Genomic DNA, 14,684 nt, shown 5'->3' on the forward strand with positions numbered 1-14,684 from the left:
CAATATCCTGCACAGCACATCAAATCCCTGACTATGAAAGCGAAGTGTTGCCAATGTTGCTTATCGCTTATCAAATGCAAAAGCACTGTGTTGCACAATCAAACTGACCTTCAACCAGCCCAGGATCTGAATAGAAGCAAGATGTCCCAGAATTCTGTCTTCCACCTACATAATAAATGAGACATACAATATGAAAATAATTATTATTACTTAGACCGTTATAACACTAATTAACCTATGATTTGTTCAGATTTATTGGTAATGCAAACAGTTGGCTCTAGCTCATCTGTAAAAGTATTATTAATCCCTGCACTACACCCACATTGTTAGAATGGCTTTTTCATTGACAGGATACCTTCATTGCAATGTACAGGCAATACATCACTTGCATACGTTTTTCTCACAAATAAACCAGTCACAAGACAGTTCAGTATTACATAAGCTGTCTCCCTTGCATTCAGTATCTTTGATGAAAATCCATGCACGAACATAGAAAACACAACAATGAAAGATTCTCACTATGAAACTCCAAGTAGCTTATGCTACCAAAAACCTGCACCTTAAAAGTTAATTAGAATACACAGAAATAGTTATACTTCTGGTTCTCAGATCTTCTAGATGTATCCACTTTTTATTAATTTTTTAAAGTTACCGAGTTTTCTCAGAGTCAAACTAATTATGACATTCACCTTAACTAAGTCAGCTTGGCTCAGCTGCACTGTCAGCTCCTTTTCTGTAAAAAAGCCTTCCTTCCAGAGCCCAATCTCTGTTGTAGGTCAGGATGTTTCTACTACCACATCCAACAGGAAATATTTTCAGCAACTCACATAAAGCGCTGGATGCAGCTCAAACTAGAGATCTGAAAAGGAACAAAGAATAGCTTAGAAAAATCAGGAGCCACATTGCATCTATTTGTGTAAGCCCAAGACATGTTGAGTCCTTGTTAATATTTTAAAATACCTAGCTTTAAAATCTCACTTCTTTATACGTACCACCATCTTGCCAGTCACTTCAGGTTGTAATCTAGTCAACATCAAAACACTTCCCTGTAGGCTCTCCTATCTGAGTGAATACTAACTCCAGTTTCATAACTTGCTCAAATCCATCCTCACAGGGTGATCAATCAGCTTCCACGGCCTGGCTTCTCAATCACTCCCCCCCAACTCCCTTCAAAAATACTAGCCTCCCCCACCCACCAACTAACATCTGTAACATTCATACACACAAGATTTCTTCCCCACCACTGCTGTGATCACATCTTGTTTTTAACTCTTCCACTGCCTATGACAACAAATACAAGCTCTTATCTTAATTTCAAATATCCTTTGTTATCTTATACGTACCATAATGTGACATATACATTTTCTGCAGACATATAGGAAACCACCTTAGGGAAGTTAAAACGTCTGTATGATTTTTCACATACAAAACACACTATTAGCACAAAATTTCATACAAGTAGGAACTACATTAACTTCTCCTACACCCCTAGCAAATCAGCATAGTAAGATACTCAAGAATTTATTTGATATTTGAGGTACTGAGCTTGAACATTTTAAACCAATTCAAATAATCTCCCCTGGTCACATATGTTAAATACGCACTACCAATTATGAGAAATTCTCACTGGGATAATTTCCCAAGAGGCACAACCACAAACTTATATTTAAATTTAAAAAAAAAAATCAAATCCAGTCTGTAATGACTCAAGACACCTTCTAGAGTTTTGAAAACGATGTTATTTTAAAATCATAGTATGGAACTTATTATTTTTATATATGCACATACACTACCCTAATAAAATACATAGTTTCACCATCTTCCAAAAGGATTTTAATTAGCTTTTGATTAGAATATACTGATTCTAAGCCAGAGCAAAACCCTTAAAGCACGAGATTAACAATTATGAAGATACTTCTAAAATTCTGTTGCAAAAATGATGAAAAAAATCTCCCTAGTTCCCACTACTGCATTGGAATCCAGCTGTTACAAAGCTTGATGTGACAGAGCCAGAACATTGCCTTTGCTTTTTTAAAATAAAAAGCTTAAACAAACCTTTGTTCAATAGAAATGCAGGCATCTGTTTTCGTTTCTCCATTGTCCAGATATTTGGAATGGAGATACAAAATCATTTTCCCTGAGCAAGACTACAGATGTGAATCTGTAATGGCGTAATTACAGTGTAGCTACAGAGAAGCTCAGGCTAATGAGAAACATCAACAAAACTATTTTCAGCTTCTAGCAGTTAATGACAGACTAGAAGGACTGTACCCAACTCCTTACTAAGAGAAAATAATCACAGCATTGAGAATAGGACTAAGCATTTAAGTGTTAGACATGAAGACTGCTGTAACAAGAGAACTACTCTCTTAGAATTTACTATAACCAAAACCACATTTTTATTATATCTTGATCCACAGTCACTTTGGGGATGCAGAGGTACACTAGCTTTTCCTGCCTGGGAGCATACCTAGGACATAGACGTCCACAGACCTGTCAGAAGGCTGCTTATCACCAGATTAGCATTATTTTGTTTTTCAAAGACACTGCTTTAACAAGGATCTCATTTTCAAGCATACTTAGCTAAGTACATCTGCTAGTGGGGAAAAAGCTATCACTGCCTCCATCTAAGCAAGACTTCCTGAGACAGAAACCAGCATGAAACTTTTCATAAGCAAGGCCTATGGTGGCTTATAGGACTGACATATTTGAATTACACAATAGGCAACACATATATTGATCTGTCCAAAAAAATCAGCACACATTTATTGACTTGACAGGTCCCAGAACTGTGGTAAACAACTCCATAGAATTGGGTTTTCTCCTTTTAGAGGGCAATTGGCTTAAGGTCACCATCTTAATTTCAAAATTACATGTTTATTTTTTCTACCTTATTGCCACAATTCAATGAATGCACTTTTTATTTTGAATTAATTCAATGCTAAAAGTGTAATTTACTGACAAAGCACTTGCAAACTAAGACAAGTAAACTGAAATTGTTAAGTCCTGGCACCTGACTTGAGCCATGTCATGCTCACAGTCAAACTACTATCTTACCTCAAACCACAGTTGCCCAGCTTGAACAAGTTCCTCCACTGTTTCCCAAAAGCAATGACTTAACATCATGACAAACACGTTTGGCAAGTCAGACACAGCCCCACCTTTTCCCAGGCACAAGCAGAACTTACGGCTACAGCAAAGTTTTACCCTGAATTTTATCCTGCACAAGATTATTCAACTTCCAAAAGATACTTGCCCCAGAAACAACCCTAGAAGGCTGGTAATTAGGTGCTCTTCTATCCCAATTAGCTTCTTATTACAGAAACAATAATTTTTAAAAAGTCCCCCAAAGATGAAATTTAGCCCTCACCCCTGGAAGCTCCAACTATACGAATTTGGAATTCAAAAAGTATTCCTCGTGCCCAAAAAAACAAGTTATTTTCCTCTGGAACATGCAAAAGCAATAGAAAAAACATACTCCTGAAATATCCAAATATAATTACTAGTTAATAGAACTGAAGATGCTAAATACAGACTTAATTAAAAAACAAGATAAGTACAATACTGGAAAGTATTGTTTGACCTATTAGTTACACCCTGAAAATAACTATTAAACATTCCCTGAAGATAAAATTTTAGCATCAGTATCTAGCTCCCTGAAGATGTAAATAGCTTGCTACTGTTCTTCAAAGCAAAGTGAAGATGTCTCCGAGTCTGCATATTTTATGTTACATTTAACCACCATTATTTCTAGAATACAGATCTATGTCTTAAATTCAGATTACAAAGTTACTAAAAGCATAGGTAGCTCTAAATTGCAAATGTTGGGAATTCACTAATTAAGTCTAAAATGCTCCATTATGCACAGAAAATTTTTAGAAGCCAGGTTTCTAACACAATAAAAAAACTCGTGCTCTGCAGAAAAGCAAGACTTAATATTTATGGCCAATTTTTTCCCCTGCTTTTCTGACAAGAAGCCACACCAGAAAGTTTATTTTATATTTTTATTGTATGCCAAAGTTAATTAAAGATGAGGTTTTGCTTGTAGACAAGTTACTTAAAAATTGTGTCTAGGCAGAGATTTGTTAGCAATCTGACTTATTTAAAAGCATAGGTTTGTTCAATCAGGCCACAAAAATAATATTGTGTACAAGCAGTAACTAAAGCGCCTCAAGTTCAAGGAGTTTCCAAATATCACAGATCTTGAGATCTCATCAGGAAATAAAAATAAAATCAAAGCAGTCACAATATAAAATAGCAGCTCCATGTAGCTTTTTCAAGTTTTAACTTTATTCAGAAAGTGACACTGAGTTCAGTTTGCCTCATTCTTTGAAGCTTCATCGAAGTTTTCAACAAGATCTAAAAAAAGAAGAATGTTGACATTAAAGTTTGACACACTTCTGCTTTTCCAAACATTTTGGTTTTGGTGCTTGGTTTGCTTTTTTTGTGAAGTTCTACTTCATATCAAGTGCTTACAGTATGAAAAACTTTCAACTTACAAAACACAAACCAAGTAACTTTTAAGAGCTTCATGATTCATTCCTCTTGATCAACCAAGTAAGTTCTGGATGACTTATTATAAAGAACAGTTGTAATAGCATTTAACTTCACTATCCCTAAAACTTGTCAAAGTGATATTGAGAAGGTAGTTTCTTCCCACCCTTCTTATTGCATATTTCATAAATATCTTAGCCATGGCTATTATCACTTCTACACAGGACAAAAATGCTAGCTCAAACCAACAGTGCATCTAAGTTCCTCACGGCACCTGACAAAATGAAATAACCTGCCCACAGAAATTCTGTGACAGGGTCACTAGTCAATATTCTTACTCTTGGCCCAGCATTACACTATGCATGTTCTCTCTCAGCAACATTCACTTCCTTTTCTTCCAATGTATGACTGTTCTTACCTGGAACTTCATCATCATCATCTTCACCAGTCGCAAGTGGTGCTTTTCCATCCACAGCTGCAAGAGCAAGTAATTCAAAAGCATCAGTCAAGCTCTCCATATGCATCTTCATCAGTTGTTTTGCTTTGTTTTTTTGAAAACATTATGTCTGAGCTAAATTGCAATGCTTTATCCAGTTCCCCTGCTGAATAAAAATCTTCAAATAACCAAGCAGGTTCACTTCAGTGCCCTTTGCTACTGATAATACTCAAAGAACCCATAAGGGAAATGACAACGTGCAGACTGTCAGCAGTTGACTAGTCACAACCTTGTATCTACATATACTTAGTGCCTTGCAGGGCAACACTTTTCAGCTAGAAGATTGAAGACCAATTCTACCAATCTCCCTTAAAATAAACTCGATTTGTTGACTACTCAGTGTTTGTTGAGTTTTATTTTAAGGAAAATTAAGTATCTTATGATCCTAGACTTTCAATGAAAATGAAGGTGTAAATGCAAAGCTGCAGACAGACACATCTGAAAAGAGACACAGGTATTACTGTTCCTGGCAAAATCAGAGGAATATGGAGTTGGATACACAATTTTACACTCTAGTGGTTGAGGTAACCATGTGTTCTGGTCCATATCTCTGCTGACTCAGGAACTTCTTAACCATTCCCATTGCATTTGCAAGGGTTAGTGAGACTTAGCCATGTCCACTTTAGTAGACCAATGAGCATATGAGAAACTGCAGCAATACAATGCTAAGAATAGGTATCACAGGTCCCTACCTGTGCCACTACTTTTACTGCTATTCTTAGAGATACTTCTGAAGGTAAGCTGTCTCATACTCTGTCACCTCAGTTTTATCCTAATTAATCCTGCTCAGTTTTAAAGAAAAGCATGAGGGAAGAGATGAGTGCATACTAGACCTGTACCCTGTTATAGAGAACCAGAACAGATGAATGCATAAACTTTGGTCTCAAAGGCTTGGGACAAGGTCCCACTAACCCTCTTTTTGTTTAACAGCAGAATGTTGTTACAGCTTAAGTGCATCTTAGTGTCAATTACAACATTTTAAAAGCAAACGAGGTGCCTTCCTCCAGAATTGCCTGCATTCTCTCCCATCCCCAAGACCGCACTAAGTTTACTTTAGCACCTGCAAAGGCAATCATCACAGACACTTCACTCTTCAATGTCAGGCTTCCACATCTAGCAGACAACGTGAAATAGGAAGTTTTGTGCAACTATTCTGGCATCCACCTGAAGTGGAAATGAATAGCCATTTGCTAGATCACACAAAGCAAGCACTGTAAATAAACTTCTCTAATATTAAAACTGCACAGTTTAGTTTGTCCAGAATATACCCATCTTGTTATGAGAAGAGATCTCAGGAAATCATTGTTTGTTTTTACCTTTCAAGCCCTACTACTACCGCAAGGAATCCACACAGGTGACAGAAGCAGAAAGGACCCGAGTCTCACCTCCTGAAAGCTGTTTCTAGAAGTATTTTATTTCATCAGGAACATGACAGGAAAGAACTACCATCAAGTTTAGGAAGGAAAATACAGGCTTTGTTGGCAGTTACGTACGGGAGGAAAAAACCTAACAATCAAGTTCAGAACTACCAGAACCTCGACACAGTGATACATTTCTCCTATTATCTCTGTATGTAAGATGTTCCATATCTTGGAAGGAACAGGCTAAGGTATTTCAGAAAAACACAAGGGCAGTGCATGAAGGACACGATGAACGTTCCCAATATCAACAAGCCGGTCTTTCACTCCCAATCCTCACCCTGTAGCAGGAGCACCTTTTCTGAACATCATATACTCTTCTACTTTTCCCATTTAGCTTAATGCTCATGCCAGTCCCGTTCTCTACATTGTTGCACACACAGAGTAATTAAAAGACACTTCCTTAAAAATATGGTGTAATTCTCTCCCAGCTATCAAAAAGCCCATGCAGGAAAATGCCTTCACCACACCAGTCAGGCAGCAAAGCAGTTGCAAGATGTCTGTCCTCAGGTCCCTGTCCCCATTACTTATGTTTCCATTCAAAGCATCAAAACAGACATACTCAAAGTTTATTTTTTTTTTTAAACCTAACTCTTCTGGAGTAACTTATCTATCTAGCTTCAATGAATGACATATGTCAAAATATGGCAGCCCCATCAAGAAGTAAACTACCATAAAATGAAGTCTGGCTACAGCCTTCCAGCCATAGACCAGCTGCAACATAAGCTGACAGGTGCCTCTGCTTTATTCAGTTGTCATTGGATCTGAGCTATAAATAAGATCCAAGAGTTCCATTTCTTAATAAGCGTTTTATAATATGCCTGCAGAAAACAAAGAGTGCCCTGAATTTCACTGATGCTATACAAATAGCCCCCATGTCAGCTGTCAGCATGAAATACATTCAAGTTTCAACTTACATTGCTTGGGTAGAGCTTCTGCCAATCTTCTCAGGCTGGTAAGACTGTCAGCTCCAAGCTGATTTAAGATGCTAGGAAGCATTTCTGTCAGCTGCTTTGTCTCAGCATGGCCGGTGATAGTGAAAGTGTTAGCAGCCAGAGATGCCTGAACTTTAGGATTATTGAAGTGTATGACTGTTCCTTGGTTAGTAAACATGTTTACCTGCAAGAAAAAAAATGCAGTATTTGAAGCAGTTTAGCAAGATTTTTCAATTTAACAGGCAACCAAAGCTCTTAAAGCTCAATAAAGACCAACTGACAATTTACAGGCCAGTTCAGGATTATTTACCAGGAAACTGATTTTGGTAATTTTATATTTCTATATAGGAAAGTATTTCTTCCTTTGAAGCAATTACCTCTTCAATTCCAGAAATATTGTTGACTCCCAGTTTCTTCAAAGAAAACTGAAGTTTCTTGTCATCTGCTGTAGCTGTTCTGTGGACAACCTTCTTCTTTCTGCGAGCAGTACCCTTTTCAAAAAAAGAAAGTTACAAATTAATACTTAAATAGCTCTTCACAAACTCTAATCCTCAGGGCTGTGTAACTATTCTGCACCCATCTACACATCAACTTAAGGTACAAAGTTCTACTTCTATGTCACAGCGCACACCACTCCTCCCCTCCAACTGCACTACAGCAGTCTTTCCCTTGCTTTAAGGCAAGCTTTGCACGTCTCTGAGAAGCATGTTTTAGGAAGCAAGTCTTACAGGGATTCTACAGCATCTTAGAAGAGAAAAATTGCACATTTATACTCATCTGTTATCATAGGCATAAAACTGAACAATGAGCACAGTTTTAGGTCATTCTTAAAGATTATTAATTTATCCTTAGATCATCTTTCTTAAATTGTAGCCAAATTTTTTAAGTCAGAGGCCATAAAGTTCTCAAAACATCATTAACAAACTAATAAGAAAACTCAAAATACTAAGTTTTTATTCCAAACAGACATCTCCCATACATAAATGAAGAAAACTTATTTTCCAAAAACATTTTATAAATATGTTTAAAAATATACTTCTACATATTACTCCGATCACCTCTGCCTAGAAAGCAAAACAAGCAAAGTTTAAATTCACCTAAAGACACAGAGCTCCAGATCTCTCCAGGGAAATAACTGTCTCATATCAGAAGACATCCATATGTACAAAAAAGCAGAAAGTGTCATTCTACACTTCCTTGACAGTCGTAAGGCTTCAGTAAAATCTAGCATAAAATGACTGGGAACAGGTGAAACTAAGCTCCTTTTTGACACACTGTAACTACTAAGCTAAGTCCCACTACTCCAGTTGCCCATTTGCCACATGCTAGAAATGAGAGAATGTGTTCCAGCCCAGCTGTATAAATGGCTGTGATACCTTTTGAGTTGGCTGGCAGAAGTTAGAAAACTGGCTGGACACTAACACTTCTAACATAATCCACTTACAAAGAGAAATGTTAACGAAAAAGTCACATGAAACTAACACTTGGAAGACTACAACTCAAAAGTTTGGTCAGTTGGCTAGAAAGCTTGACAATCGTTCCCTGCTACTGTCAGATTACCACACACAACTACTTGAAAAATAATAAAATAACAGAAATGACTTTATTTTAGTACCTCAACTACCCAGGGATTGAGCTACATAAGGTATACATTATGTCCCTCTGGAAAAAAGATCACTCAATAAATTTTAAAAAATTATGTCTTGAATCAAAGGCTATGTAGGAACAGGTACCTCCCTTTTATACAAATTCAACAACATATTAAACCTCAGACATATTAAACCTGAGTTTAATTTAAATGCACAGCTGCTGCTTTCAACTCCATAGATTTAAGCTGCTGAAGATTGCAGGTTTTTACTAAGCAAATTCAATCCTGATCACACAGAGATGTGCAGTTCACACCCTTTTACCTCTCTATTAGAGAGGTGGGTACTGCAGGCCACCAATGGAATAATACAGGCTCAACTACCACTCCTCTAAGTAAGTGTGGAAGAAGAGCCATGACACTTAGCTGTAGCAATATTCTACAGTAAAATCTCAAATTTCACATAACCAAGGACTACAATAGTCCTCTACCTAAACATAATATATAGCTTATTTGTAAAATCTGCAGCCCTGCAACATTGTGAAAATCTTCCAGCAAAGACAGTGTGCAACTTTTTTTCTCACAAGAAATGACTCTTCTTCCTTTTCCTCCTCCACACTCATCTAAACTTATATGGTGACAATGCCATAAGAATCCCAGTAATAACCTCCAGTTAGTTATAAAACAGATTTTTTTAAAGTTACAAGTATTTTAACTATTTCACAGGCCAATTTTAAAACTGAAGGACAGCATCACCAGCATATTCTAAGCTTTGCTTAATGTCTCTTACAGACTTACACTGGCCAGAGAGCTGCCAGAGCTGTAATCTGAATGCATGCTCTTTATGCGGCAAATGTTAAAAACCTCCACAGTCAATACACACATGCTGGTAACATGCATGCAATCATCAATATAATACAGCAGCTCTCTGCCTGACTACAGAAAATCACCAAACCAGTGTATTAATACAATAACCCTGGTCTAAGGCTGCCTAAATATCCAGCTAAAGGCAAAAAAAAAAAAAACAGGAATGAAAGCCCCTGGGTGCAAAAGTTCTGTTGCATAGTTTGTATTCTAAAATAACGGGTTTGCACTTCTGCAGGTATAAAAGGATTACTAACATAGTTTTTCCTTAAAACTGATTCTGTAATTAAAAGTGTCTACTAGCATACAACTATATTCAACATACCTTTTTTAATTTTCAGATTATAAGTAACCACAGAGCTACATGTATTCATGTTGTAATAAAACCTAAAGGTCCTCTGAGCGTGTTACTCGACAATTACCAGAATATGACAAGTACAGAATTTACCACTTTGTGCTAAAAGGCAAAAAACCAGCTCAGAGATTTGTGGCCGTTATGAAAATAGTACCAGAGCTCACACTTGCTGTAAAGTCTGCTCACTTCAAATCCTACATGCCTTCTAAAATTATTCACACACGAATAAAGGCTGCAAGCGTGCAATTAACAAATCCAAATGGAAAACGCTGGAGGTTCAGCTACTACGTCCTGTTTCTACAGAACTGACTCCAGAGACCCCTCACAGCTTCCCGTGAGGACGCCCACGCCAAGCTAAGAGCAATAAGGGCTGCTCCCCGTGCCAGTCTTCAGGACCCTCCTGCTGAAGCCTTGTGTGCGTGCAGGGACATGCAGCCCGGAGGGCAGGGTGGGGAAGCGACTCTTACCTTGCCACCGATGCGCACCTGGGCCTGCAGCTTGGCGAGCTTTTCTTGGTTCATTATCGTCTCTTTCATCTGCGGATGCAACAAGAGCGCTCAGGGAAGGCGGGTCAGCCGGCGGGCCGCGCTCCCGGCGGCAGGGCAGGCGGGAGCGCGGTGCTCGGACGCTGCCCCTCGGCGCCCACCTCCCTCACCAGGGGCCGGGCAGGGCTCAGCTCCCCAGCGCGCTGCCCCGCCGAGGCCCGGCGCGTAACCGCCCAGCCTTCCCTTCCCCCCACAGCCGCCGCCCACCGAGCCACAGCCCTGGGCCGCGCACCGACCTTCTCCCATCCCCCCTCCACCGTCTCCTTCATACCTTCCCGGGGCGGGCGCGGCGGTGCCGGGGCGAGGCGGGGCGGGCGGCGGCAGCGAGCTCAGCACGCGGGGCAGGGCGAGATGGCGGCCGGAAGGAAGGGGGGAAGGACGGACCCGCGCCCCACGGCGCATGCGCCCTGCTGGGCCGGCAGGGGGCGCCCGCGGGCCGGCACCGCTTCCTGCAGGGGCGGAGCGGCCGCCGGGGGGTCGCGCGGGGCGCGGGGCGGGGCCGGCGCCGCCGGGACGGGCCGGGGCCGGAGGGTCGGGGGGCTGGAGGGGTGGAGGGGTGGAAGGCTGGAGGGGTGGCTGCCGGCGGGAGCCCTCTTCGCCCCTCCCTCCCCATTCCCGCCTTCCAGCCCGCGCTGGAAGCCTGGCGGGCGGCCCCGCCCTGTCACGGCCAGGTCTGTCCCCGGTCTGGCATTACCTGTTTGTTGTTCGTTGTTGTTTTTTTTTTCGTTCTAGAAACACGAAAACTTTGTGTTTTCTTTCTGGCTGGCGTAGCGCAAACCTCCACCCGCGCCCGAGGAATTCCTCCCCGCTCAGCCCCGTTCTCCCCGCAGCCCCTGGGGCAGCTGCGTCCTCCCTCGGCCTCTGCCCGCGCAGCCCAACCACGGGGAATCCTTCCTCTCTTGCCAGGCTGTCACCATCGCCCACGTGGCCGTTCCTGTCTCACTTGACGCCCATCTCGGGTGTGTTCCTGTTCAGCTTTGCATCCTCTTTTGCCATCAGGCGCTCGTGAGCAAAGTCCTTCTGCTCGCCGCAGGCACGCTCGCCCTGTGCGCTCAGCTTCTCCCCGAGCTGTTCTCCTGTAGCCACGTTTTCTGCCACTGAGGTCTTAACGTGCCCTTTCCCTGTGCTGTCTGTGTTAACTGCATCTTTTCCGAGAGCAGAATGCTCGCCCCTGAGGCTGTAACTCAGGCAGCTGCTGCTGCGTTTGTACTTGTAAACCCTGCGCCTCTGGGCAGAGGTCATTGGCAGCCCGGGCTTTCTGTCCTCCACAGGTTTGCTAACGCATTTCAGTTTGCTCTCTGTGAGTCTGCTGGGACTAATCTCACAGTTGCCACGATTGTGATTGTCCTCACCACGCAGAGTGCTTGAAGCAGCTTGTGCAGGGTCTGCATCACCCGTGCTGCATCGTGCGATGCCAGGGCAGCCTCACGGGGCGAGACACCTGGTGTTGCCATCAGTGCCACACTGAGTGACGTGAGGAACGACAAGCTCTGTGGTCCTGCCCCGTCACCACTACATCTGAACCCAATCAGTAGAACACTACTGACCTTGCCACCTCATCCTGTATTTTAGTGCCTTTTAAACCAGTTCTTCTCCGGGATATCTTCAATGAACTCTTTGTTCTTGCTTCTGTCAGACTATTTGTACTTCTTTATTGATCAATGTTAAGGCTGCCATGTAAGTAATTCCCAGGGTCAAGAGTTTGCCACGGCAGTGCTTTTTTTGTGTGTATAAATTTCATTTGCTTTTATGAAATTTTCTTACTACACGGGAGCTCGGTGTTAACTTGTAGAGAAGATTGTGTTCACCCTTAAAAGTAAGAGTCCTGTTGCTAGTGAAAATGCATCGTGAACCCGAAATTACTCCATCTGGTGGTGATAGAAGGTCTCTGGGAGGAGAGTATTCAAAAGGTGCTGTTGAGGAGCAGCTTGTGCCTTCCAGATGACTAACATCACAGACTAACAGACGACATTTAGAGGATGATCAAACATTTAGAGGAGAGTTATCCTGGTGGCGAGGGGACCTGCAAAAATTTGGCACAGCATATCTGTAAAATTGGAACAGTGAATCAGTTGGCTCAGAAAAGTGGGGGGGGGGGGGGGACGGGACGGGAAGAGTCCATATTGCTGTAACCGAACTAGCAAATGCCGTATCTAATTCAGAAGGAAAGAAACAAAACTGATTTGGGGGAAGGCAGGATCTGGGGAGGGATTTGGGGAGATGAGAGTTTGTCATGAACTAAAAACAAAGCTTATAATTTTTTTACAACATGAAATTGGCAGTGTACCTGCAGCAAAAGGGAACAGAGCCAAGATTTAAAAAAAATATAAAAATAAAAAACCTCCAAAAAACACAACCCTAAACCTGTCCTGAATCACTGTTGGCTGTTGAAAGTAAAATAAATAAGTGCTTCAGCTTCAGATTTATCACAATCTGCCATCAATATATATAAGAAAGATTTCAGAATTACTAGCCCAACTGGTGATTAAAAACATGCATAATGTTTTAATAGGCCAAAATACTGAAGTGACAATGAGCCAGAGAAACTTTATTCCAAGTTAGAAGCTGTTGAAAGTGCCATCCCAGCTGTCAGCATAGGATTAACTGGGCTGGAGGTATGATCTCATATTCCCTCATGTGAGATTTTGAAGACAAATTATGCTGAAAACCACTTCACTGAGTTGTATCAGGAATCAACTGAAGCAGTTCAAGAACTTCAGTTCAAGGGACTCTATAAGATTTGGTTACATTTCCTGGATCAAGCAGCAGACCTACAAAAAACAACCTTTGCATCAGAGAAAAAGTATTTCAGAATGCTTAAATGGTATTGGCCTGCTTTCTCCAGTCCTTTTTGTGTAATTGCATAATGGGAAACACGAACCCAAACCTGGATTTAGTTGTAGCTGAAGAGCCTGTTGCACTGAAACAGAGTTAATCGAGGAAACTGGCAGCATTATGGGGTACAGGAGCAAAAGGGAGAGTGATGAATGGAAAAGAAACCATCTCCAAAGGTCTGGATGTAAGACTCACTGAAGAATTCTTAACTTTTTAAGAGATAATAAATATATAAACATTGAATGGGAGCCCAGGAAGACTGAGCTTAAGTGCAGTGCTGTTTGCATCTCATATATTACAGTGTTGCACCATATGCCTGTGAGATATGGAGTAATCCTTTAATAGACTTCACTGTCAAGTATAAGAGAGCACTCCTCAGAAAACAGTGTCCTTTTCTCACCATACCTGTAATTCAGCAACCCAAAATACCTGGGTGTCCAACCCCTTCAAGGACTTAATCTCCAGCTTTTCATGAGCTGTGGGATGCTGCTCTGTTTATGAAATCCTGCATAGACCAAATACAGAGTAGTTGGAAAAGTGCTACATGAAGAATCCTCTGCCTTCACTGAACATGGTTAAAACATGCTTTGCTGAATACATGAGAATTCATGTTAATCACACTGGTAAAGGCTTGCCTAGAAAGGCTTTTGTGTTAGTTAACAATTAAGTTCTTGCTAGAGAACAGGCAAAAGTCAGAATCATAGAATGGTTAGAGTTGGAAGGGACCTCAAAGATCATTGAGTTCCAACTCCCCTGCATGGGCAGGGACACCTCCCACTAGGCCAGGCTGCTCAGAGCCCCATCCAACCTGCCCTTGAACACCTCCAGGGATGGAGCCTCCACAACATCTCTGGGCAGCCTGTTCCAGTGTCTCACCATCCTCACACTAAAGAATTTCCTCCTGATCTCTAACTTAAATTTCTCCTCTTTCAGTTTAGTCTTCCCAATATCTGGGAATTTATTCTAAAATTCTACATGTGTTTTAGAGAAGTGCTCAGGAAAAGCTCCAGAGTCCAACATCACGATAGTTTTAGCTAAAAATAAATAAAATAAACTCACCCATTCGAAATAAAAATGCAAGATAGTTCAGTGCCTACCTCCCTGGCTGTCTGTGAAAAAAATGGAATCTTAAATTGATGCACAGATGTCACAGACTC

At 41.2% G+C, this 14,684-nt stretch overlaps 1 protein-coding gene across 1 annotated transcript; it reads right to left on the reverse strand.

Annotated features, from left to right (window-relative positions):
- Positions 1-4,268: 4,268 nt before the first annotated feature.
- Positions 4,269-11,076, reverse strand: BTF3 (basic transcription factor 3). The gene is made up of 6 exons (XM_051643200.1): positions 10,964-11,076; positions 10,615-10,683; positions 7,721-7,834; positions 7,326-7,527; positions 4,913-4,969; positions 4,269-4,359 (listed from the first exon to the last, which is right to left on the reverse strand). Exons 2-6 carry the CDS (start codon positions 10,681-10,683, stop codon positions 4,313-4,315), a joined length of 489 nt encoding a protein of 162 aa, XP_051499160.1. The 5' UTR covers positions 10,964-11,076; the 3' UTR covers positions 4,269-4,312.
- Positions 11,077-14,684: the final 3,608 nt, after the last annotated feature.

The sequence above is a fragment of the Apus apus genome, chromosome Z (assembly GCF_020740795.1).
Source record: "Apus apus isolate bApuApu2 chromosome Z, bApuApu2.pri.cur, whole genome shotgun sequence".
NCBI classification, from domain to species: domain Eukaryota; kingdom Metazoa; phylum Chordata; class Aves; order Apodiformes; family Apodidae; genus Apus; species Apus apus.